At 50.4% G+C, this 25,380-nt stretch overlaps 1 protein-coding gene across 4 annotated transcripts in view; it reads right to left on the reverse strand.

Moving 5' to 3' along the window:
- The window catches only part of RNF123 (ring finger protein 123), a 48,100-nt gene extending 25,067 nt beyond the window's left edge, over window positions 1-23,033 (reverse strand). Inside the window, exons 1-26 of one of the 4 annotated variants that reach the window (XM_050313354.1) lie at window positions 22,985-23,033; window positions 20,607-20,745; window positions 19,456-19,540; window positions 17,415-17,494; window positions 16,511-16,608; window positions 15,300-15,354; window positions 14,895-14,980; window positions 14,039-14,125; window positions 13,470-13,537; window positions 12,523-12,648; window positions 11,675-11,789; window positions 10,762-10,866; window positions 10,506-10,631; window positions 9,228-9,320; window positions 8,960-9,033; window positions 8,388-8,505; window positions 7,837-7,936; window positions 7,311-7,372; window positions 7,157-7,228; window positions 6,370-6,490; window positions 5,449-5,550; window positions 3,960-4,066; window positions 3,218-3,416; window positions 2,872-3,017; window positions 2,677-2,760; window positions 2,258-2,365 (exon numbers count right to left, since the gene is read on the reverse strand). In XM_050313354.1, the coding sequence (XP_050169311.1) occupies window positions 2,258-2,365; window positions 2,677-2,760; window positions 2,872-3,017; window positions 3,218-3,416; window positions 3,960-4,066; window positions 5,449-5,550; window positions 6,370-6,490; window positions 7,157-7,228; window positions 7,311-7,372; window positions 7,837-7,936; window positions 8,388-8,505; window positions 8,960-9,033; window positions 9,228-9,320; window positions 10,506-10,631; window positions 10,762-10,866; window positions 11,675-11,789; window positions 12,523-12,648; window positions 13,470-13,537; window positions 14,039-14,125; window positions 14,895-14,980; window positions 15,300-15,354; window positions 16,511-16,608; window positions 17,415-17,494; window positions 19,456-19,540; window positions 20,607-20,688 (2,499 nt within the window). In that variant the 5' untranslated portion in view covers window positions 20,689-20,745; window positions 22,985-23,033. Of the gene's footprint in view, window positions 1-2,257; window positions 2,366-2,676; window positions 2,761-2,871; window positions 3,018-3,217; window positions 3,417-3,959; window positions 4,067-5,448; window positions 5,551-6,369; window positions 6,491-7,156; window positions 7,229-7,310; window positions 7,373-7,836; window positions 7,937-8,387; window positions 8,506-8,959; window positions 9,034-9,227; window positions 9,321-10,505; window positions 10,632-10,761; window positions 10,867-11,674; window positions 11,790-12,522; window positions 12,649-13,469; window positions 13,538-14,038; window positions 14,126-14,894; window positions 14,981-15,299; window positions 15,355-16,510; window positions 16,609-17,414; window positions 17,495-19,455; window positions 19,541-20,606; window positions 22,536-22,817; window positions 22,843-22,984 lie in introns of those variants that run through there. The other 3 variants (XM_050313355.1, XM_050313353.1, XM_050313352.1) reach the window with 3 other exon arrangements.
- Window positions 23,034-25,380: the final 2,347 nt, after the last annotated feature.

Genomic DNA, 25,380 nt, shown 5'->3' on the forward strand with positions numbered 1-25,380 from the left:
TTAAATGGGAACAGGCTGAAAACTCACACCAACTCAGATCTTTACAATAGGCAGCCACAGCCTTTCAGGTCCTGTGCCAGCCATTCAACCAGATTTACTGTCCTGAGGAGCTTCTTGTTTCTCTAAATAAAACTCAGGGGCTCCTAAATTAAAACCAGGAAATTTAAGGGCATCTACATAACTTGAAGCTATAAAAATGAGAGCTAACAAAGCCATAAAAAGCGGATATATTATTTCATAACCTGCAATGCCAAGAAATAGCATAAGCAATAGCTACTTGCATAAAAATAGATGGAGAAGGGTTACACTTCTAATTAAAGGAAAAAGTAAAATCAGAGGAGCAGATAAGGGATTTTACTTGCTTAGTGGCTTTTCTAAAGTATGTTGTTACCATCTTTGGGAGATTTTCATGGGTTTGTTCTGTAAATTAGACTGAACTAGTGCAAATCATCTAAAATGATTAAAAGACATTTTTATCTTGACACCAACACACATCTCAGCCAAACTGTTGCTTTCAGGGTAAAAAGCAACTGTGCAGACAACATTAAGGTAAAAGAAATGCTGCATTTGGTTTTATTAAGACTTGACAACCTCAGAACATCATTTCAGGTACTGCCAAGCTTGAAGAAAGCCTACACCAAAAGGATACAAAGATGTGATTACCCACGGTGTGATGGACGAATAGTGTTGTAATAAAATAAGCTGGAATTCCCACAGGGATGTTTTGAAGGCAGGATTATGTGCTTTAAAACGAAGAGTGTTTTTAAGCTGTAGTGTTCCCTTTTGTCTAAGCTTGAATCCCTCAGCTCAGAATAAACCAGTGACTAATTCCCCTGAGGAAGGAGCAGCCTCTGTTGTGCTGTGACACAGCACAGAGCAGGCCTTCACCTCTAGACAGAGCCAGGCTCTTTCTCTCCATCAGCAACAGCAATGCCTGCAACGCTCACACAGATGTGATCCTCCAGTGCACACAACTCCCAGGGACACTGGAGCCACTGGATGGATGTGTTCATTGAGAAAGAGCAGGATGGTTGTGAGATGGAGCCCTGAAGGCACAGGCTCCTGGCTGCAGCTACATTTGGCTCCACAGTAATCTCACTGGGCTCCCAGGGCACATTCCACACCCTGAGCCAGCTCCTGAGCTGCTCTCCCTGTGGGCCATGCAGATCAGGACAGCAGCACAAGCAGGGAAGGCTGTAACCTTCACTCCCAGATGATGCCGATTCATCCGGAAAGGTGACACCGTACTGATGGACGGCAGCACCTGCCTTTAGTATGACAATGGATCATCCAGAGACACGAAGTGTTTCTGCAAGGGCCATCACAGCCACACCTGCAGTGCACACTGGCGATGTCCATTAGCCTTTCTAGAGTAGCCTGGGAAGAAAGGATTCTTTTCTGGCAAGCATGAGCTATGCTAATGCAGCTGGAGAGCTTCTGCCTCCAGCACTGTGCCTTGCAGTCCTGCTCAGGAGTGAGGGAGAGGAGGAGTAAAGAGCTCACGAGCCAGGATCAGCCATTACAGCTCTGCCAGGTGCTTTCATGGAAACTACACTGCCCCTCCCTGTTTACATCCTGGGACACATGCAGAGACTCTGCTGCCTCTGCCTGTTCAAGGCAACAAGTCTTCTTCCCCAGGCACAAAAAAAAGCTACAGAGATGGGGCAAGGCAATGTGCAAGAGAAGACAGAAAAAGATCAGCAAAACTGCTCGTGAGAAAACAGACCAGGGATTTTATCCTGGAAAATGGTGAATTCAGGGAAAAAGGGACAACCTGTGCAAATAGTCACTGCATTACTAAATGTAGAAAACACTCCCTATGTGGAAACAAAGTGAGGAAAGGGAGCACACCTCAACAAAAAACCCTCAGCTTGGATCCTGCAGATTTCAGGAAGAGCAGCAGCAGTGAGATCCCCTTGTGATGCACAGCACAGCTCAGGGAAGTGGTTCACAGTAGCCCCTATCCTCTGACATGTCCTGAGAACTCAATCTCCCTTCGATCTGTACCCTTCTGTCTGCAGTGCAGATGCCACAGGTGAAAGCCCACAGCACCGTGCCCAGCTCAGATCAGACTGGGCTGTGCCCCAACAAACACTACGGGACCAAGCCTGGGACAGGAGTCTCCAAAGCACAAGAAGGGACAATAAGCCCCAAAGATCATCACCAGGGAAAACAACACTTGTGGCACGTGAGCCAAGCAGCACCGATGCTCACTCTCTGGTGTCCCCTGAGCTGCTGGAATTACACTCCTGCTCACCTTTGAATAAATGGTGACATTTATCCAGGCGAGCCGCCGGCTTAGGTGATTGAGCTTCTCAGAGAAGACCTTTTGGCTCTTCAGCAGTTCCTCGTGGATGTCTCTCCTCTGAAAAGAGTGCAGAGATGTGAGGGCAGATGTCACTGCCATTTATAGCGTCCTTTTTCAGGGCTGGACAAACAATGCAAAAGCAAATGCCACCTTGGGGCTACCTAGGGAGCACTGGCAGGAGGGAAAGGGGACAGCAGCCTTTCTGTGGATACTTTTTATAGCACTGATTCCCACTGCCTTTACAGAAAGGCTCAATTCTCCTCCATCTGATGCAGACACTTGTCCAGTGTGGGCAGCAGCGCTTTGCCCTTTTTGTCATGAGCTGAGGCTCTACCAGAGAAGGAAGGTGGGAGTCCAGAGACACTTACTCTCTTTGGGCAGCGGCTGATTTTTTCCTCTGTGTCTTTCAGTGCCATGGCATATTCATTCACATCATCTGACACACCAACCATCTGTTGGGAGAAGGAAAGGGCACATACAGTCACTAAATAAGCAGGAAACAGAGTCAGTGTAGAGGCCTGGACATTGAGGGAATGGATTCCTACACAGCACGTGCCGCTTACCTTCCCAAGCTGCTGGTGGACACTGAGGTTGTACATCATCACTATCCCATCCAGGACTTCCAGAAGGGAATTCTCAGTGATGGGCTGGTCTGGCTCCTCTGGGGGTCTGCCCAGTAAGAGACCCTCATTTCCATGGGTGCCTTCAACTGCAATGCATCCCCAAGACAGGAAAGAAGTTCTCAGCACAGCATTTTGGCACCTCAGCTTCTGCCTGCACCTCTCGGAAGCCAAAGCCCCATTGCACCTTTGTAACACAGTGACTCTTCCCAGCCCAGGTGAGTCACTATATACACTAACACACCATTCCCATCTCACTGGGCACAGTAGCACAGAGCAGAGTACTCACTGTCCTCCTCTGTGCGCTGCTCCACGCTCAGCGTGCGCACCTTGATCTTCTCCAGGGTGCCCAGCGGCCGCCGCGGGTTCATCAGGCTGACGGCTGCCGTGCTCAGGAACCGGTTGGCACGGCCCAGGGTGGGGGAGCTGAGCCAGCCAGGCCTGGCAAGAGCTCCACCGATGGCCAGGGCGGCAGGGGGACGCTGGGACTGAAAGGAAATGAAGGAGAAGCAGTTCCAGCTGTTTGGCTGCCTGCTGTTCCTCTCTTGTCTCTGTAAGGATGTTGGGATAGATGTCCAGTAGCCACTGGAAGATGAGCAGACACCCTTCCTATCATGGTTGGGCCAGCAGTGCCAGGGTAGCAAATGGATAGTCCTTCCTCCAAGGGCACATGCCAGGCACAAGTAGCAGATCTGCACAGCAAGGAGCTGCTCTGTCTGCAGTTGCCTTGAACCCTTCCAAATGCAAGCACCATGAGCTGCCACGGAGGGGAGGGGGCATATTCAGATCAGTGGGTAGTGAGAGAGCACAGCAAAGAAAATTTTACTGCTCAAACTTGGGACCTCGCTCAAACATCCAGGATCTTGTTGACCTCCAGGGACTCTCATGCAAGTGCAGCTGTTTATCTGGTTGCCCATGGACTGGTTACAGTCTTGGCCCAGACACTCTTCCTCTAAAGCAAAGCCTCTCTGGCCAGAGGCTGAACTTGCTGTCTAGCACCAGGACCCCTGCAGGTGAATAGCACAACTCACCTGTGCTGCTGATGTTGCTGATTCCTCATCTTCATCAAGATCATCCATAGTCACTGCCTGCAGCTCTGCAGGGTCGATCAGGACATTGGCTTTTGCAGCCAGGTCATCTGCACAGAGCACAGCAAAGCAGCTGTGAACACAGGAGTCACCCTGCACTTCCCATGAGGCAGCCCTGGGCTCATCCTCTCTCCTGCTTCTCAGCAGCAGAGAAGCACCAGCAAAGCCTGATGGTGTATCAGAACCTTCCCCAGCTTCCTTCCATGGAGCAGGTCTGCCCTTACTAACAGAGACCAAGCAGGGATGGGTGCCGCTCACCCAAGACCCATTTCTGCTCCTGGTCCTATCAGCCACAAATAGGATAACTGAGGAACCAGGAGACAACCACCAGGGCCAGACCAGAGTAGTGCAGGGAAGGAAACTCTGTGCCTGAGACCACTTCTTAAGCATCCAGTTCTTCAGTGCTGTCCCACGATGTGTCCCTGAGTCACTAGGACTAAGACTCACACCAGAAACAATCTCAGCCCAGAGGAAGGCTATGTTGATGTCTATGCTGTACAAAGCCTGAAGAATGTAATCTCTAATCCACATCTCTGTCTTTAAATCTCTTCTGCATACTTTGGTAAGAGACCAGAGGAGATTACGTAGTTCTTTAGTTAAGTAACCCACCTACGTCCTAAGGACCTCGCTGCCACCGTCCAAGCTTGCTTGGCCCCGGCAGATGAACCTTAGGATTAAAGGGTGGGCTCAGTTCCGCGCACACTGTGTCTCACCTAAAAAATCCAATGCGCAGGCTGGAAGGTGGAAAGACCTTCCCCAGATCTTCGCTCGCGAAGACTGGCCATTATTAATTAAGTTAAGTAACCTAATTTTGAAAAACTAGGGATCAACTTGAGACAGAGAAAATGGTCCTAATCTTGCAAACATCCTGTGGAGGAACAGACGTCTGAGCAAAGGTAAGTGGCACATTAGCCAGAAACCAGAGACAAACCAAGTCCAATGGAATGCCAAGGGGTTTCTAATCCTTCCTCAGGGGAGGTTTTACAAGTTTATTGCCAGAGGAGTGGGCTGCTTACAGACACACAGCTGCAGTGCATACACAGGGCTGCTACTCCTTGCCCAGAGTGGTACAGCAAGTAAATCCTGGACATCCTTCACGCCCAGCAGAGCCAGGCTGATGGTCAGTGCCTTGACAGCTCCCAGTCCTTGGCTGTGGTGCAGCAAGAGCAACACACCAGAGGATATTCCCAGACTGTCCCCTTCCTCCAACTGCCACACGCCCCATTCAGGAATACAAACAGTAAACTGTTCACTTAAAGGCCACTCCACCTGATAGGAGTGGTGTCCTCTTCAGAGTAACCTGCACCTCATTAAAATTCAAGTCTCCTCAAATTTAATCAAAATTCATTACCCACAGCTCCCTCCCTGGACTGTCTCTTGGGTGAACTCCAGCCAGGACCTGGATGCAGGTACTGGAAATGAGAGCACTTACCTTTCAGAGTCTTCTTAAGATGAGACAGGAGTCCTCCAAGTCGCTGAAGGTCAAAGTAATCCACCTTCCCATTATAGAAGAGTTGAGGAGGGACATATGCCTCTAAAGCAGAGAAGATTTGTTTTTTCCATGAGTCCCATACACAGGATTCACACAGACATGCATGGCCTCCTAAGGCAGACCCCGGGGCCCAGCCTAGACTAACATTTATCAACAAGATTTTTGTCATAAAAGCACAAGCCATTAAGGCAGAGGTAATTTCCACAATGGAGGAAGCATTAGATCCATGCAGAAACAGGAGCAACCAAGGGCCATCAACAAGAAGCCTCCCAGCACTTCCTTCCTCAAACTACAGTCACTGGGGTAAACTGGATCATCACAAGACTTGGCAGCTCTCCACCTGGCTACTCCAGCTCTGACACTCAGTCCCACAGGGATTATAAAGCACTTACTGAGTCTAGAGAGAGGGTCAATCTAAAGTAAGAAAAGGGAATGCCAAGATCACAGGCAAGGTGGGGTTTAAGGGTGGGAAAGAAATTGGCACTGACTTGGTTTCCCCTCAATTCCACAGTCTGGGAACCACAAAGCCAGATAAATATCTTTCCCTAAACTTTGACTACGGGATCACTGAGCTGCCCTTCCACAGACTTATTATCAATACTGGACTCTGCTCCAGAGCAGAGAGGGGGAACTGACAAACAGCACAGGTGCCCCTTTTCGAATCTCAGGTGTGGATGTTAACTGGAGTAGATCTGCATACAGGAATTTCCCAGGGTGACTGGGAACTACAGACACAGGGTGAGAGAAGGCTCAAGCACCCATGAGAAACACAAAACATCCATCATTCTGGAAAGCACTGCTGAGAAGCAAACCTTGTCCTAACCACAGAAATGCCATCAATGTCTCTTCCCCAGGCCTCACCTTCACTGCTCAGGGCAGCTGGGGTCTTTGCCTTGTGTCCATCCCAGAAGAAGCGCAGGGCAGCGATGAGGCGGTGCAGGAAGCACACCATGTACTCTGGTGGGCACAACACAGTCAAGTTCTAGGGCAAGAATGAGAGTCCAACCATCAGGGCAGGTGTGAAAGTGCACCTCGGTCCCAGGGGCCACAGGGGGGAGGCAGAAACTTTGTGTTCTCAGCCTTACTAGCATCTCTAGCTTCCAGCTCTGGTAGAGAGCCCAGTCCTAATGGTAGGCAGCAGTTTCCACCTCCAGAAAGTCCTGGGTACTTAAACAACAAACTGGTCTGACAGAGGAGTAGGAGGGATAACATGCTCCACCACCAAAGATGGGGCTGATGATAAACACAGAGATGCAGGTGAAGACAGGGTTTCCTGCACCAGTGAGTGTCTACCTCCCAAAGTTGCAGGCCGAAAGCCTGATCCAGGGCCAGAACAGTCCTCACCCAGACACTGAAGAGGATGCCAAAGCTCCGCTGTGGCAGAGCACCCCATAGTCATGCTCCCCAAGGGGTTACAGAAGGACATTCAGCTCCCACCTAATGCTGTCCCCAAGGTCCACTTTCCTATAAATCACTGCTTAGGACTGGGATAAGTTGCCTGGTTTCTGGCCTCAGATCTCCCTCCTCCTCACTCCCTGCCATATCTAGGCCTCAGTGGATCAACTGCTGGAAGCAGCCCAGCCAAAAGGGCAGAGCTCCCAACCTGAAGGTGCTGGAGGCTCGTGGGAAGGTTGGCCCTCTGACTTACCCCTCTGTTGCTAGCATTTTCCTGAAGAAACTTGCGGAATTTGTTTAGGAAGATGTATCTGGAGGCTTCCCCCTGGCAGAAGGAGAATCAGGCAGTAAACCTATGCCTTACAAGGCCCATCACATGGAGATACCATCACCAAAATTGCACTTACCCCTCCTCTGTCCTTGTTGTTCAGCAGAAGTTTCAGAATCTGAACCTGGAGACCTTCCACCACTAAAATGGGGACACATCTGCCATCAGAAAACAAGCACTGGAGAGCAACTTAACCCCTCTTAACCCCCAATTGCAGTGACCTGCCCCCAGGAGAAAAGCTACCTCCTCAGCAGAGGGGTCCAGGAAGAGTTAGAGCTGGCAGAAAGCTAATGAGAATTTTCTCCTTCACCACCTAGCAATAAGTTCATCCACAGCTGACAAACAATATCCCTGAAGAGGAGTTTTGGTTTGCCTGTGTCCCAAGATGGGGTGCTGCAGGTCTGTGCAGTAGGGGCCCAACAATCCTGACCTGCCACCAGAAAATGGCATGGCTGGTTCCTGCCCCTGCAGCACAGCCTGTGCTGGCAGGACACAGCTGGACTTCAGGTAGTGAAGGGGACCTGGAAACAGCTCAAGAGTTGGTCCTCCCTCCTGGCTGTACAAAAGGTGTGGGATCTTGGCAATTTCCCTCCTTCCTCACAAACCTTCAATGCGTTTCTTGAGCCGCTGGCAACCTCTCTCATATGCCCGACGCCTCAGTCTCTCCTCAGCACTCTCCTCCTTCACCTCCTTACTCTCCTTGCCCTGGTTGGGGGACAGACACTGATTAGTAGGAGGCTACAGCACAGGGAAAATGTCTTGCCAAATGGAGAGCAGAAACTCCCGAAACAATGTGCCAGTGTGTGACTGCAGCTGACAGCACACCTGAACAGACCTTCCTTGGCCTTCTAACAAGTAAGGGCAGGAGATCTTTTGGGGACACCCCTATCAGCCTGTAATTCCTTAGACACTGGGAGGTTCCCTTCCCAATCTATTGCCACAGACAACTGTCCCCCTTCTTCCATCTGAGCACCACACCCCAAACACCCCCTCTCAGTGGACATAAAAGATGACAGGGCAATGTAAAAGCTGCAGCTCTGCAGGACTCACCAGTGCTAACGCAGCTGGAAACAAAGGCCATCCCTCATCAGAAAATGATGGGGAAGTCAGGCCACAGTATTTCTTCAGACTCCTCGGTGGATGTGCCTGTACTCACCTCCTTGGTGAAGCGGTTTGGCCACCACGTGGTGGGAATGAGCTCCTGCAAACCTGCCTCCTCCACACGCAGCGGGCTCTTGATGTAGAAGAACACAACGGAACGGAGCACATCGAAACTGCGGCCGAGTTAAAGCAAGCACAGGAGCTACACTGGGAGCAGGCCCAGGGCATGAACCCAGGGCTGCAGTGAGAAACCCCTTTCCAAATAGCTGCTGCAAGATCCAGAGCCCCCTTATCCCAGGAGAAGCCTCAGGCAGCTATCACAGCAGCTGCCTAAAGGTTAAAACAAAGCTAGACTGCTCTGAAAGTGGCTTTGCTCTAGGGATATCAGAGAGGTCAGTCAGTTAGAAATGAGTTCCTCTGTGTTGGTAGGATGTGGTCTACACAACACTGCTCCCACTCCTCAAAGCAGGACTTTGTAGAGATTGGTGTCAGGTAGAGGAGACCTGAGAAATGACCTCTCAAAGACAGGGTGGTTTCTGCCTCCCAGGACCCACAGATCCTTGAAATGTCCTTCGCTGCATTATTGAGGGAAGGGAAAACTGAGACAGGAGGAGGCACAAAGGATACAGAACATTGCTGAGTAGGTATTTCCTGGATTTCTCATGCTTCAAGACTGCAATGGTGAGCCGGAGGTAGTGAATCTAGGGAAACAGGAGAAGCAAAAGTGATTCCATCTGCAGAAGATGATACAACTCTCCGATAGGTACAATATGACAAAACTGCCATCTCTGGATCAAACAACTGTAAACTCCAAAACATCATGTACCTTTGGACAAGGGGACATAACAGAAGCTGGCTAGTCACAGATTCCTGAGGATTCAGAAGTGCAACTCACTTGTAATCCCAGGTCTGGGATGATGGGGGAGAACCTGTAAGCCCGCAGCAGGGACATCAGTAGCTGCTTGAGGCACTCATGCACTTCATACTCCTGAGAAAATAAGAAATACATTGAAGAACAACAACATGGGAGTTAGGAACTGCTGTAGCTCTCAGTGTGACCCTGGAAGGAAGCATTCATTTCTGAACTGAAAAAGCAGGTGCTCTGAACCCACAGTGTCCATCTGACTCCACAGGAGAGGGTCCAAGCAGAAGTTGGTGCCATTGCTTTGCTACATGGAAACAAGTTTTTGCACCAGTAAAACCAATCCTAAATTCATCTACAAAAAGCCAAAGTCCTAGCCCCATTTTGTTCAGCAGAGTCACCCATCCTCATATCCCCTGAACCTACCCAGTGCTGGCAGAATCAACACAGAAAGGAAGGAAGCTATTCTTGCATAAATGTGATGATGGAGGAGTTGTCTTTTGAGTCCAACTCAGAGCCAATCAGCAGGATGACAGCCAACTCTTCCACAAACATAGCAGCCCTAACAGGATGTCCAGCTTCACTTCTAGGGCCTGAGGGAGTCATGACATTTGTCAATTAAACTTCTCATGACAGCTGTTTGGGCCAGTGCCCTTATCTGTTACCCCAAAGGGCAGATGTGCTTGATCCAAGCAGATCCAAGCAGATCCCTGGCAGAGACTGGCTCTGTGTAACCAGCCAAGCAATCCAGCAGCAGCAGATTCCCAGTAGTAGCAAAGGTTGCCTCAAACAAGAGTCCCAGGAAGGAGTGGCCTCATCCAACATGGACAGGAAGGGACGCTGGAAGAGGCCTTTCCCCAGCAGTGCAGGATTTGGTGAAAGTGCACTGCCCACTTCTACCCCAGTCCTGCACACTCTGGTCGATCTCTTGGAACTCACAGCAGCATTTAATACCTTGACTGACACATTAGCACTACCAACATCCAAGAGACCATTTCTTATTGATAAACTGGATGTTTCCAGAAGCAGGCAGTCATTCACCATTGCCAGTTCCCTCACCAGGAGGAGAAGTTTAGAAGTTAACTCAATGCCACTCTCACCATTACCAGTTACTCTGCATTCAACCTTCATTCCCTGTGTGTGAAGCAGTTCTCTCACCAATTGAGCCAGGTGAGAGGGTGGTCTACCACAAGAAAAAGGGGGATCTTGTCACCAGGAGGGGAAAGAAGTTGAATATTACCAGCATTTTCTAGGGAAGGCTCCTCAGCACCTCCCAGAGTCTCCCTGTGATCCAGCACCCTAGTAACTCACCTCCATAAGAAGCCACATGAGATCCAGTAGCTGTTGAATAAGGGGATGGGCCTCCACTGCCCCTCCTCGCTCCAGGATGCTCAGCAGGAAGGTCATGAGCACATCTTCCACCAGGTACACCTTGCACTGCAGACAGAGAGCCAGGTCATCAGTCCTCCAGGGCACAGTCACTTCCCAGTGAAAACTGAGGTTTACTCTGCCTTGCAAGAGCAAAACCAAGCACTACAGAAGCTTGTAATGGGTAGACAAAACTCACCATGAGAGGGGAGAAATAATTGAAGATGTGAGCTAATGTAATCAACACTGTGGGTTCTCCCTGCAGCTGCCACATGGATGTGTCCTTCTCCACCAGTTTTCCTTCCTGCAATGACAAACCCAGAAAAACACACAGCTTGGATCCAACCAAATCCACCTGTCCACCAACTACTGAGTGAACCAGAGGCCTGCAGCAGCCACTGTTTGCTGTTCCATGCCAGACTGCAGTAAAAACCTTGAACATGAGAATTTAGGATGGCAAAGAAGCCAGGCCTACACCTCTGGAAAGCTGTACTGCAGTCCAGATGTCACTATCGACCACATGCAGGCACTTTGGCAATGTTTTTCTAAAAAATGTAAAAGTTTGCAGGTTAATTTGTAAAAGGGAACCCCTACAGAGGAGGATGACTAGCAAAACAGGCCTGCATTCAAGCCAAGACTGTAGCAGATGGCTTTCCCTATGTTTTGGGCATAAACAGATCTCTCACCCTAGCGGAAAATAGTGTTTTCCAGCAAAAACAGTTCTCAAGGCAGAGTTGCCAGAATTTCACCACATCACTGCACCAGGACACCAGTAAAATGTTTAGGATATGAACAAACTGCTTTCAAGGGTGCAAAATCAAACCCAGAAGTTCTGACCCTGACAAACATCACTTCTTGAATACTGGCAATGAACTTTCATAAGACTGAGAACAACAAAGCCCAGTATGATTTGAATTAAGTCCTGGAACTACCAGGAAGCCCATTTTGCAAGCCAGAGAGCTCCAGGGACAAGCACACCCCATGCAAAAGCACAGAAGCATTTAAAGTCCCTGCTGTGTGCAAACATCTGAGCTGGCAGCATGTGCTGAGAAGAGCAGAACCACATTTGCCAGCACGGTGCCCCTCGGGCCCACCCAGTGCCGTGATCCTACCGTCATATCTATTCCAACATGGATCACGTTCTTCAAGTAGCCCAACAGCTTCCGAGCCTTCACCAGGTCTGCCACGGGAGGATCCTGCAAGGGCCGGTAACCTTCCACTGGATAAGTAGGTGAGTGTCAAGGGAAAATGCAATCTGATCCTTTCAGGACTTCATTTTTTTGTGCAAGAGAAAGACTGTGTGTCTGTTTTACTTTATACACACGCACACCTCAGTCACAGTTCAAACACAGTGCCTTCTAAATGGATGATTAGCCACAAGCTCTTGTCCCCACCTCCTCAATATTGCAAAGCAGCAAGTGTTTCACACCACACTTCTGTGTGGGTGAAATATTTTTTTATCAGAAAGACCAATCTGAGCCCCTACTACAGCTACCAACAGGCAGAGCCAGGACTGCTCTGACAGGAGCTGCAGGTTTCACCATTCACACAGGGAGGCAGAAGGCAACACTAATCAATGTCAGAGGTCCCATATGGCTGGGAGGTAAATTAGACCAGTGGTCAAGAGGCTCAGCAGCACAGCAGCATTAGGACTTCAAAAACCGGAAAGTGAGAGCTTTACAAGATCTGAGTGCCTGGAACAGGCAGCCCCCAGCTGTAGCAGCAGCTGCTGACTCAGAGTTAAAAGCAACTCTCATTTCCGAAACTGATGTTTGTGTCCTGCAGTTCTGCTCCAGCTGAGGGGGTATCTGGTTCTTCTCTCCTTGACTCTGCTCTGCACACAAGTGCCAACAACAGAAAGTGAACTGCAGTCAGGTCTGTACATCCTACAGCCTCCAAAGATGGTCACAGGACAGGCTCTTCTTCCTTCAGACCTCCTCTCCCCACACCCAAAGGATATCGGAGCGGACGGCTTCCGAAGTTAAAAGCAACAGACTCTTTGAAGGAGAGGCTGATGGCAGGGAAATAAGCCATTCCAGCACCCCTCGTGATGTTATCAAAGGCAGTTCCCAGGGACATGCCGTTCCTGAAAGAAGGAAACCCCACAGGATTTTAGTCACAGCAGGAGGGGGCTGAAGTCAGCTGAGCAATACAGATACCTGCATTCCTCTCCCAGCAACTTGCCAACATGGACATGTCAGTCAGTCATGCCTCCTGTCACTCTTAACCTGGCACACATGAAAATACCACAGCTCTGCTGAGTAACAGCCAAGGGAAGCACAGAGGCATTCCCATTTTCACAGGAAGGCACTGGAGTCTGCACATGCAGGGCCCACTCAGGTTCAAGGGCAACCCAAACCCCCATGAGATAATTAACCAGCAGGACATTTCAAAGGCAGGGGACTTTTTGGCCTCATTTATTTGATGTTGGTGCAGTGAAAGATAATGTTTTCAATCTACTCTTCCATAAAAGATGACATGGAACATCTAACAGTTTTAATTTTGACTGACTTGTCACAGGCCAGGGCCAGAGAACAATTCTCACTGTGCATGGGAGCTGGAAGCTGGAGATTTATCACCCTTCCCACAGCTCCTTGTGAGTTTAGAGCAGGCAAGGTCTACACTGACCACAAAAGCCACCAGTGTGGCTCAGCCAAGCGTGGCATTAAAGCATCACAAGAGATGCCCTTCCCTCCAAAATCCTGGCAATCTTTACATAGACTTTGTAGCTTGAATATCTTTCTGCAAAATGCTCTCAACTGAACTCAAGAGATCCAACAACCTGTTCAGGTGGTTTCTGAACAACACAGAAAAGCAAATGCCAGAACTACCAAGGAACTTAAAGGGGAGAGGGCAGACAAAGGGTTCATCAACCTGCTGAGCAGGGAACAGGACAAAGATGCTTACAAGCAGAAAGCAATGGTGCCCTCATCGAGGTCTATCAGACAGCTGACGATGTCTCCTGCTGCCCAGGACTGCAGGAAAGGGAGAGAGAAGGTTAAACATATTTCCAAAGTGTTCCTACATCAGAGAAAGACTGCAACCCAACCAATCCCTGGTGATTCAGGCTTCAATGAGAGTTCCTTCTCACAGCAGCTCACACAGCATTTACAGGCACTTCTGGAAGCTGCACATCAGGCCCCTGATTGGGATCGTTTTTCCCCCTCTAGCACTAGGAACGTATATTTATCCCAACAATGCATCATGCACTGATGTGCTACAGAGAACCAGAGCCTTCCAGAGACTGACAGCAGCACTGTGCTGGGAATCAATCTGCTGGGGCTGCTAAACACAGCACTCAGCATGCCCAGCACCCTCAAAGTACAAACAATTGCTGGCACACAGCGCCCCAAGAGCAGGCTGAGGCAGGGAGGAAAGCCTGAAGGCGCTTCACAAGGCCCAGCAGAATCTATCAAGGAGTCACCTGCTTTCTCCTCCTTCCTCTCCATCCCGTTCCTGGCAGGACAGCTACTCACTTTGCCATAGTTGGTCGTAGTCACGTTCCACTTGCGCACCCTGTTTCCATCATAGGCATATGAATCTGGAGTATCTCCAACTCCTTCCTGCACCAAAGTAGGAAAGAGGAGACTCAGACCAGACCAAGCATAAAAGATCCCTCTCACTGCAAGAGCACCTTTAAGGGGGAGACCAGCAGACAGGGAAAGCAGTTGACAGCATACATGCTCTGCCTGGGAAAAGTCCTTACTCTAGGAGTGAATTCAGTGGCCTCTGATCTTTGGTTCAGAGAAATACACCACTCTCTACTCATTTTGGGGTCAGAAGAAGAGTACCAGCATCCTACATTTCCAATTTCTGTCCAAGCAGCCCCCTGGGATGCCCATCACCTCCCCCCTCATATGTTGCACAGTGACAAGTTAGTGAGTCTGCAGCTGACATCCCTTTCCAGCACCAAACATCCTGCCTGGTGCCTCAGAAGAGCTGGCCTGGGCCTGCCTCTCCTGGGCAAATAAACCCCTTAGCACCAGCTGCTGGGGGCCATCCTGAGACAGGCTGCCAGCACTGCAGACACACAGAGGTTCTGAAGAAGACACCAGCTGAAAGTCAACACGTAGCAGTGGCTACGTGCAGTTAGAGTACAGCAACACAACCAGCCTGCCTGCAAGGCTTTCACACCACACAGTATTCTGTGAACACAGACCAGAGAGTCTAGTAATGACTCTGAAAACAGCAGACCTGGTATTTCTGGTGTGTATGCTGGGCACAAAATGCCAGCGGGGCAGGAGCACAGCACCCATGCAGTGCTCCACACTGGCCTAAAAAGCAGTGGAGAAACACAGAGCAGCGCCGTGCCACGTGCAGCAGTTACACTACCTCCTGATTAAATCTGCAGTTGAGAGTACACCAGCCAATCTGCATGAGTCCCTGGGAGGAGATGAGCACCTCGTAAATCCATTTCCCTGAAAGAAAAGGAGATGGCACGCAGTGAGTTCCTGCCGCTGTTGTTAAGAGAAGCTGAACCTGACGCTGCTCCCACAGAAACAAATGTGGCACACAAGGGAGCTCTGGGACACCCTCGGGATTCCCTTCCCACCTGTTCACTCTGGCATCACAAACCCTTCACCCTTCTGACTTCCTGGAAAAGTCAGTGGATGAGTTGGAGAAGAGGGTGCTCAAGATTTGGGACATTTTAGGATCTTCTGAGCTCTCTACTTGTGTAACTCTCCACACACCCTTCCCAGGGTATTTTCTCAAAGCATCACTGGTTTATCTCCTTACCTTTATACACGCACGTTGTGGCCCTGATGGACCCAAAGTTACTGTGGCCAATCACCTGGACCAACAAATAAAAGGTATTTTAGAGTCAGGCAAAATAATAGGTTTGTTCAGCCCTCTCCGTTCTCTCTGTCCTAGCCCTCAAAACCAAAGCAAGATGGAGAGTTATTCACAAGGACAGTGTTGGGAAGAGAAGGGTCACCTTCCCCATCCCAGCAGCTGTACTTGGAGCTGACTGGCCCTGGGGAACCATCCAGGTCCTTCCCACAGCTCATCTGTACTTGTCAAACCCCAGTGAATCACACAGAATGGCAACAGTACAGTGGCAACACAGTGACAGTTCTTAGTGAATTGGGACAAAACTGTACACAAAAGTGACTATTATATGGGAATGACATCTCAATCCTGGAAAAGTTAGAACAAAACTATGGATTCAAGGTGTCCAAACTAAAGCCCAGGACTGACAGGTAACCAGAAACTCAACCCTGTTAATTCCTGACTCTCACAATCTTGGGACAGATCATGAAGAAGAAATGAAGGTAGGAACAAGGAATTCACAGGCAAGTCAGATCCATTCCTGAGGGTCAGCCAAAGTGAGCCACAGCAGAGGCTAAGGGGAAAGGGGAGACCAAGCAGCCTGAATTGCCAGGGACAAAAAAACAGGCATAGATTAAGGAGGGAATGAGCTCAGGAGCAGGGGATGTGTGTGCTTAGTGAAGGGGTGAAAGGAGTGCAGAAATTACTGCAGTAAAAAAGGGTTAAATTCCAGCAGATTGTTTCAGCTGATATTTTACATGAGGAACATCAGCCAAGGAGCAAGCACAGAGTAGTTAGTGGAAACAAAGGAGAAAGGAAAGCCTCAGCCTTAGCCTCTTTCTACCCCTTAGAGAAGACCAAAAGGAAGGAAGGAAGAGGCCGTCTGATGGAGGGAGGGACAGGAAAGTTGTCTGCTGGCCTTTCCTCTGCTTAGCCAAGTGAGCCCCTGGGCCAAGGTAACCCTTTCGCTTGCTCATAGCCCCACTCAGAGCTCGCTGAGACTTAGTGGTACTGCTAGAACTTTTCCAGGAGAGCTCATTTTCTCCAGGATCCTGCAGCTTTCTGGGCAGACTCCGTTTACAACATGCTACAAAGCCAGTGACAGGGATCTGTACGAAGAACAATGCAAGAAGCCCCAAGTGCTTCTAGTCCCACAAGACCATTTTCATCACACTCACCCCAAGTAAGTCATCATCAACCAGCAGGAGCCCCTCAAACCCACTGGTGTGGTCCAACACCACAGTGGAGGGGCCGAGTCGGCCCTCTGCTACCTGATCTGAAACAAGAGTTGCAGAAAATCCGTTAGGGAGAGTTGTGCAGGATTTGACAGTACAGGGGACAAGTGCCTCCAGTTAGACTGTAACAACATCTGGTCCTGCTACAGGGAGGAACACTGAGATACTGTTGCTCATGTTGGACCATGAGAACCTCAGGAAAGAAGACATCAGCAAGATTTAAAAGGAAGTTTTCACAGCAATACACAAGGTCTCAGCTACATAGCATTCAGGACACATGTTAAGTTTTCCACATCACCTGAAAAACTTTACTTCGACAAAATTCAGACTAAACTCTGTGCCAAACGTTTGGCCAACATATCACACACTTTGCTTGTAGCCAGCAAGAAAAAAATCCCTCTTTCTAGCAGAGGAATCGGGTTGTATCCTGCCATGTCCTGACTCATTCAGGGAAAGGGATGCTGGTAAGAGCACAGGGAAGAGCCTGAGGCTGAAAATAAATAGCTACAGCGGAGACCAGTGTGTAAAAACTGTCAACAAGCCCCTGCATTTCCCACTGAGGACAGCACTGCACATTGCTGGTCAAAGCAACAGCTGTGCATATCATGATCAATAAAATACCTCCTTCGCCCTCAAACTACTTTTCATGGCATTTTTGACTGGAAATACGCTCCCTCCATCTGCAAACAGACCTGCTCCAGGGCTGGCCTATGAATTTAAAGGCACAACAAATTAGAGCACAGGAAGGCAGAACAACACTCAGTCAGGGAACTGCTTTCATGGTACAACTTGTCCTTCCCAGTCAAGCAGCACAAGCAGAGGCACAAACTGGACAGGCATCTCCCACCTCGACCGTCTTCAGAGCCATTCTCCTCTGCCAGCAACCGCTCAAGGTGCTCCTGCAGGTTCTGGAACGTCAGGTGCTTTCTAGGGAATAAGCATACACAGGAGCCCTTCAGAAAACTCTGTCTCCAATTTTTAAAGAGCTGCAGCCCAAACACATGTCCTGCAGTGTGAGACATGAACTGTCTCATGTCACAAATCTAAGGAATTTGCTGCCCACACTTCGGGGCAATGAATGAACCAGGGACCAAATACAGCAAGAACAAGCCAAGTAGATAGCAAAGAATCTTACAGTCTTCAGTCAGTCTGCTCAGGAGTGTTTTGTGGCAGTAAGGAAACTGTAATGTGGTACAGTGGTAGCAAGAAACCAGCTGTTCCACCAACAACTGTGGAACACGACTTTGCTGCAGTCAGCATCATACAAACATGGCATAAGTCAGGATTTGTTTTTTCCCAAAGTATATTGTAATACAAAAGAACAGAGAGGGACCACAGTAGCAGCTGCAGCAGTTCAGACAAAAGTCAGGCTAGTCCAGCACCCTCTCTCTGACAACAGCTAAAAACATTTTGGTGTCATATTGCAAAATCTCTCATGCACCCCCTTTGGGCCACTGTTTTAGAGAACTTACTGCCCTCCCCTAGTTCTCTCCTTTCAGGGCTAGTTTACTTAGCTGTTCCTTGCACAAGAGCCTCCTTTTATTGTGTGAGTCACTAGTTGTTCCCATCCCTGCTTCCCATTTCCAAAGCCATCTGGGGAACACTATTCCAGGACTAGGGATTTCCCTAAGACTGTGGTGAGACCTTGTGAAAGCCTGATGGACGTAAAGATGCAGAGAAGTGGAATCACAGAATCAGTTTTGGTTGGCATGAGAAGGGTGGCTTCAGCAAAGTAGCTTAATCAGCAGCTAGCATGGAGGAGGAGTTTTGCAAGGAGGGTAGAAGAGCAGGAGGCAGAGACATGTCTGCAATGAGCTCCTCTAGGAGGAATTTAGGCCTCTGAAGGCAAGATGTTATACCATATAAGTTGCTCTCATATGGAAAATGTTATTTTCAAGACCTCTACGACTGCTACTGGGCTTTCTACCAAATATCCAAACCCAGGGAAAAAGGTGGAAGGCAGGAAAAAAGAGAGACCAGTCCAACAAACTATCAGTTCTGTGCTTTCAAGTCATTAATCACCAGGCAAAGGAATCAGAAATACTGAAAACCCAAATGCTCAGGCAGATGGAACGTTCCAAGGCTTGCTGGCAGCAGAGCTTGTGGCAAAGTAACATGACCCAGTTTGCCTCCCCCGCACCATCACCCGGGCTCACCAAGAGCCAGAGAGCCAAGGGCTATTTATAGCAGCTCTGAGCTCACACTGGAGCTGGCAGTCCTAAGTATAGCCCGTGGAATGTGACCCCAGCCACTCTGCAGCTCTGCCAACCAGCAGGAGCCACAGGCCTGCCTCTCTCTGCCACACTCTCCCTGCCCTGAACCTGTCTGACTTGCCTCTGGCAAAAGAGCTGGATGCAAGGGAAATCCTTCCCATCCAACATTACAAGTTTCTGGGATACAAAGTGGAGAAGAACTAAAAACAAACAGGAAAAAAACAGCCACTAAACAGGAATTTTGTGTTTGGTGACTTCTAATAAAAGTACCAGCAGTTCCACAGCCTAAAAAATATGTTATTATATGCATTAGTAACAGTCTTGCCTTTAGTTCACAGAGCACTGATTACCTATTTTTCATTCCTGTACCTAAAACCTGTGCATTTTGCACTTCCTTACAAGTAAAGGGGGAACAGGAACAATAAGGCGAATGAATATTTATTTCAAAAATACTGCCTAGTGATTTTGTAGATAGGATTTTTCATGCAAAAAAACCTGAAGAATCCTTCCTAGCAGGCCCTGCAATTTGAAAAAGCCACCAAAAGAGCAGACCTCAGAGCCATTTCTGTAACGCTGTGCTGTTAACAAAGATCACTGTGTGGCACTGAAGGATCTTTCCTTTCACCATAGTGGGGGTGGCATCACTTGCCACCTGGGGAATGATAAGTGTGATACCTGTAAGCAGCTGCAGGCTGGTTCCCATCAGCATTGGTAAAGACTCGATGCAGATAATCATTCAGCAGCCTGCTGTTCACGATCCCTTGTGAAAAACAGAAAGGAAGTAACCTTAGGGAGCCAGGGGTAAACTCAAAACATTAATTTTATGTACAAGCAACAAACTGGTAACTATGGGAAAATGATGTTCACATTTGCTGATCAACACAGTGGGGAGAAGCAGCTCCAAGAAGTCATTCATCACCTTACTGTCCTCACTAGCAGAACCAGAGCCCAGCATCAAGGGGTGCATCTCCACACCAAAGGCTCTTTCCAATTTGAGCTGCTCTGTGATAGCAAATGGGAGGCTATAAACTGCTCCACACAGGTGGAAATACATCCTGAGGAATCCTGCTGTGCTGCTTCCAGATAAAGTAACCCCAAAAGCTGGAGGTAGGAACCCGATTTCATTTCAAAAAAAAAAAAAAAAAAAAGAACCCAAAAAAACCCAAAAAAAACCCCTCTTAAAACTACTGTAATTCCTGATGTCCTGATTCATATCTGGGATATGATGCCGAGGTGGAAAGACCTGCAGATGCAGTTCACCTTGCCTAACTCCCAGCTCTCTTTAATGATGTGTGCCTCACCTTTGCTTTTGTTGTGCTAAGCAGCCCCTAGTGTCACACTGATGCAGCATTCCTTATTTCTGAGTGCAACAGTGCCCTCAAATGCCAGATCTGTGGTCTCATAAGCACACTTGTGCTGGATGGGTGACTCTGAGAGAAAACAGACGGCCTGGCACGCAGCAGAATTTCCCAGAAATGGACTGAGAATTTGACAAGCTGTTCATCCTGGAAGGGGAAGTCCCTAAATCAGATGAAATCAGATGAGGCTGAAATCAGATGGCAGGCAGGCAACACGACATTCTCCAGCCTCACAAGGCAGGGCTGTGTGCCGAAGAAAAGGCACTATGACATGAGTTTCTGGAATCCTCAATGCTACAGGAAGATCCCTCCCAAAATCTCATCTCGGTTGGGGGATTTATTCAGCTTCAGCCCCACCACACCTCACATTAGCAAGGTACTTGCAACTGGAAGCTGCTGAGCTCAAACAGGGGATGCTGCCTGGATCTGCAGTGCTCCTGTTTTCACACAGCATGTACAAGCCCATACCTGTGACCTTGGACTTCTCTGGCTCAGTGCTCAGCCTGTAATTCTTCCTTGAGAAAGTAGTCCCAGCACCTCTTGACGTCATTCTTCAAAGGCACCACTTCCAGGGCGGACATAAGACGGACAGACACCTAGGACAAAACTTTAGGGAGAGGACACCGCCTTTAGACTTATCCCTTTCTTGGAGGTTGATGTGCCTGGATTAAACAACAGGGATAAGCCAAGAAATAACCAGAGTCCTCGCACTAATGACATCATTTAAGTGCCCCAAACCAACTAACTGCCAACCCTGCTCTCAGTCCCACCTGTCCAACAGCTCAAAATCTTCCCAAAGGAGACAAGGCATTAAGTCACACTCCAGATAACCACACAGACCCCGCTCCAAACAAAGGGACAGGCAGAACCAAGCCAGAAGAACCTTGGCAGCAAGCCTGAGCCAAAAGCACCGAGCCAGCACAGGGCCACAGCTGCCACTGCTGCCAAACACCACCTAAACCAACAACCACATCACACTGCCACTTGTGTCCCAACGAGACACTTCTGCCTTTGCCACCCACTCTGTGTTCTGTAAGACAGCAACATGCATCTGGTTCATCTTCTATTTAACAGGCTTTTACATTATTCTGCTATCCAAAACAAAGAAGGAGGGAGAAGGAATGATACAAATGCAGATGAACTGGACTGCAATAGAATATCACTGACTACAAAGCAAAGACCCAGGGAGAAAAGCAGACACAGGTAACAGTACACAGAAGTGTTTACAAGAGAAAATCTACCATGAGATTACAGATTCAGGAGACTTCTGGTATCACTAGAGTACAAAGAACACTATCAGAGATGATCTGACATGTGCCAGGACAAAAAGAGTAAATTCAAGTGGCTTGTTCCACACAGCTTCCAAACGTTAGCTTACAGTCCTCTCCTGGTTCTGATTGCCCCAACAGCCAACTATCACTGGAAGACTCTCCTGTTCCCTGGACAGATGTCTGTCAAAGCACTTTGTGACACAGAGCAACAGGGAGATGCAACAGGAGCAAAGGCTGCAGGAATTAAATGCTTGCTGGCAATCTCACACAGAGCAGAAACTCAGGTGAACCCAAGAAAAGTCAGTGGCCTTGCCAAGTGACGTGAGTGCCACAGCAACTCCATGTCACTTGAGCTTCAGCTGGACTTGGGAAAGGTTTCTCTAAAGCCCCTTCCCTGCGGGCCACCCCAGCACCCAGTGGTGGAGCAGCACTGCTGAGCAAAATAGCAGGAATAAAGCAAACACCAGTCAGGATCAGAGGCCCTGAATGACCTGCGTCAGGAACTCAAAACAAGGGATAAAACAAAATCCAGAAACACATCATTTACCACCAAAGCAGAGCAGAGGGCACAATGTGTACTATCCTAAAAGTACTCGAAACCTGACAGAGATGATTTTAGCTCTGTCAGGACAAGTTAAAAGCACCTGAGGCCAGTGGGGAGTGCCCATAACTCTTCCCAGGGGCAGCCAGCCTGGTACCAGCCCTGCTGAAATAGCCTGAACACCCAAGCAGAGCACACAGTACTGCCACGCTGGCACCACATGAGATGCACTGCTGGCACCGCTGCAGTGCCAGAGTGTTTTCTCAATAGAAGCAGATGCTGCTTTCAACAGGTCAGAGAAAGGGCAGAGCAGGGGGACACCCATCCGCATGTGATTCACAGAAGCAAAGAAGCTCCGAGCCTGGCCACGGGCTGAACTCCCTTCTCTGGGCAAGGACAAGCAGCTTCCAGCAGCAGGGCAGAACACAGAGCACAGGGGAAGCCTGATCTTAAGTGCAGCCGACCAGAGGCAGGGGGAGGCCGAGCAGCCGGGCAGGGCCAGCACAGCTTTGTTCGGCAGTTCCCGGCCGAGACCCCCCTCGCAGCAGACAGCAGCACAGGGGAGCACGCAGCCCCGCACCGCTCCCCACACTGCCCCTCTCTCACCACAGGCAGGGGCTCAGCGCCCCCAGCCCGCCCGCACCCCCAAACCACAGAGCCCGGGCAGCACCGCCCTGCGCACCCCGGGACCCGGCCCCAGAGCCGGGCTCACCCACACCCAGCCGGGCAACGCGCCCCGAGCCCAGAGGCCCCCCACACCCCGGGGCACCCCCGAACGCGGGCAGCGCTCCCCGCAGCCGCAGCCACCCCGAACCCAGAGCACGGCCCCCCGCGCCCACAAACACCCCGAACCCGAGAGTCCCCTACACCTGCCCGCAGCCCCCGGGGCGCGGAGCCCCCCGCGGTCGGGCGCGTCCCCCACAGCCGGCCGGCACTCCCCGAGCCGGCCGCGCCCCGAGCCCCCGGGACCCCCGCGCCGCCGGGGCCGGCAGGAGGAGCCGGGGCGGGCCGGACCCCGCGGCCGCCGCACTCACCGCCCGCCCGGCCGCGCCGCCGCCGCCGCTACGGCGACCCGCGAGGGCCATGGCGGGCGGGCGGGACGCGTTGCCGGGAGACGGGCGGGACCCGCTCGGCGCTCGGGCAGTGCCGGGCAGGGCGCCCTGCCCGGGGAAGGGGGAACCGGCAAAGACCCCCCGATGCCCGTGTGAGCTTCCCCCGGGGAAACAGAACAGGGCCTGGGCAGCCGGCCAAGGCCAGACCGCCCGAGGGAGGCCGGGGAAGGTGCTGCCGATCCCCGGGAGACAACAACTCTCGGGGCCCAGCCCCGAATGCTGCCCTTGGAGAGAGAGGAGGAGGAAAACGAGACATGAGCGTGGATTCCCCAGTGCACTTTATTGTGCCGGTGGAGCGGGGACAGGGCCAGCACTCGGGACGGCGGGTCTACAGTGGCTGTCGGGGCTCTGGGCCCGGGTTTGCAGGCGGGAGTGATCTCAGACTTCCAGGAGTGCTGGAGCTCTGCCACCAGTGAAAGAGAATCACAGAGTCATGGAATGGTTTGAGTTGAAAGGAACCTTAAAACCCATCTCGTTCCACCCCCTGCCATGGGCAGGGACACCTTCTACTATCCCAGGATCGTCCAAGCCTTGTCCAACCTGGCCTTGGACACTTCCAAGGATGGGACATCCACAACTTCTCAGGGAAACCTGAGGCAGGGCCTCACTGCCCTCTCAGGCAAGAACAACTTCCTTAGAGCTAATCTAAACCTACTCTCAATTTGAAGCCCTTCCCCCTTGTCCTTCTGTTCCCGATTTTAAGAGCTCTCTAACTTAGATACAGAGTCTAGTTTAGAAAGGAGACATTGTTTATTCTGTGCCGGGTGCAATATGGAGGTTTCCACAAATCAAGCCCACGAACTATCAAAACTTTCAACTATTTATACACTGTAGCAAAGGAAGGAATTAGTGTTCATTGGCTGCAAGTTACATAGTTCTTTTATTGATTAGAATCTATCTTTTATTTGTTCTCATGCTAATTAGACCGCATGCTAAATCTTTTTCTTCTTTTGGGTCCGTGGGTTTCTTGGGTCGGTGGTCCACGAGTTGGTGGTTGCAGATCACCCTGCCAGCATCATCTTTTACCTAGTTGGAGCTGATTCCAGCACAGTTGCTGAGCTGAGTTTATTAGTTTCTTCCTTATCCTGGCACTTCTGCCAGATGTCCTTGTGGCCCATAAGTTCTGCATTCTTTATGCCCACTATCAGTGGTTTCCCCAAGCCTCGTTAACCTCCCCCTAGGTCTGAGATCATTGAAGCATGTCCAGCCTTCCACTGGACCAGGTTGCTCCAAGCCCTATCCAACCTGACCTTGAACATGTCCAGATGATCTCCAGAGGTCCCTTCCAACCCCACTGGTGATTTCATGATCCTCCCTGTCAGCACCACACTGGTAAGGCTGCACCTGAAGTACTGCCTCTGGTTCTGGGCTCCCGGTACAGGGGACAGAAGTGACCTTTGAGCCTGGCCTAGGCTCACACGTGCCATCTGCTCAGACACAGTGGGTGGCCAGGGCACAACACAGGACCTCAGGATGGCACCTAAATGTCACAGGTGACTCAGCGTCTTTCTCCTGAACTCCTTAGTGCTTTGGTGATGTGCTGCCTCCAGAACAAAGAGCAGAAGGGATGAAAGATGGGGAGTCATGGCAGAGATGGACTTTTTCTACTGCAATAAACTGCCTTTCAGAGTCAGCCTGAGCCTTGCTTTGGTGGGGTAGGAACCTGCAAGTGGTAGTGGAGCTCTGGAGATGCCAGAAAGGGGCATATGTGAGTAAAGAGAGCAGGGGAGCCCCTCTCCCTGGCAACTCTCATCCTCACTGCTCTGGCTTGAGGCACAGCCAGCTGGGAATGTGAGAATTGTGCTGCCTTGGGCACAGGTAAGAGGCAAAGCACCCTGGTGACCCTGGGCCTGGCAGCGGGTGCCCAGGCTGGGCTTGGCAGAGCCTGTCTGCTCCAGGAGGGCTGCGGGCACTGCCCTGGCCTATCCTGCCCCAGGCCTGGGGCGGCCCTGACATTCCTGCTTCCCCTTGCAGCCTCCAGGGATGACCTGGAGCTCAGCATGGACAAACAGTTGGGATTGGAACCTTCCCAGAGCCTGCCAGCACCTGACACCATCAGCCTCAGCACAGGCAGCCTGGTGCCATCAGGGCTGTCTCACAGATCTCTAGCATTGCAAACCAGCAGCCAGGCAGAATCAGGACAGTCTCTGGAACCTCCCTCTCTAGAGACCAGCAGCTCCAGCACCACTAGCCAGGCATCATCAGATGCCTCCCATGATCTAGAAAGTGGCAGACACTCCAGCAGCCCTGGGCCTGTTTTTGATTCGAGACCACTCCCACCTGCAACACCAGGCCCAGAATCCCCGCAGCCAGCCTGG

This window comes from Myiozetetes cayanensis, unplaced genomic scaffold, assembly GCF_022539395.1.
Source record: "Myiozetetes cayanensis isolate MyiCay16 unplaced genomic scaffold, myiCay2020 scf18, whole genome shotgun sequence".
Lineage (NCBI taxonomy): Eukaryota > Metazoa > Chordata > Aves > Passeriformes > Tyrannidae > Myiozetetes > Myiozetetes cayanensis.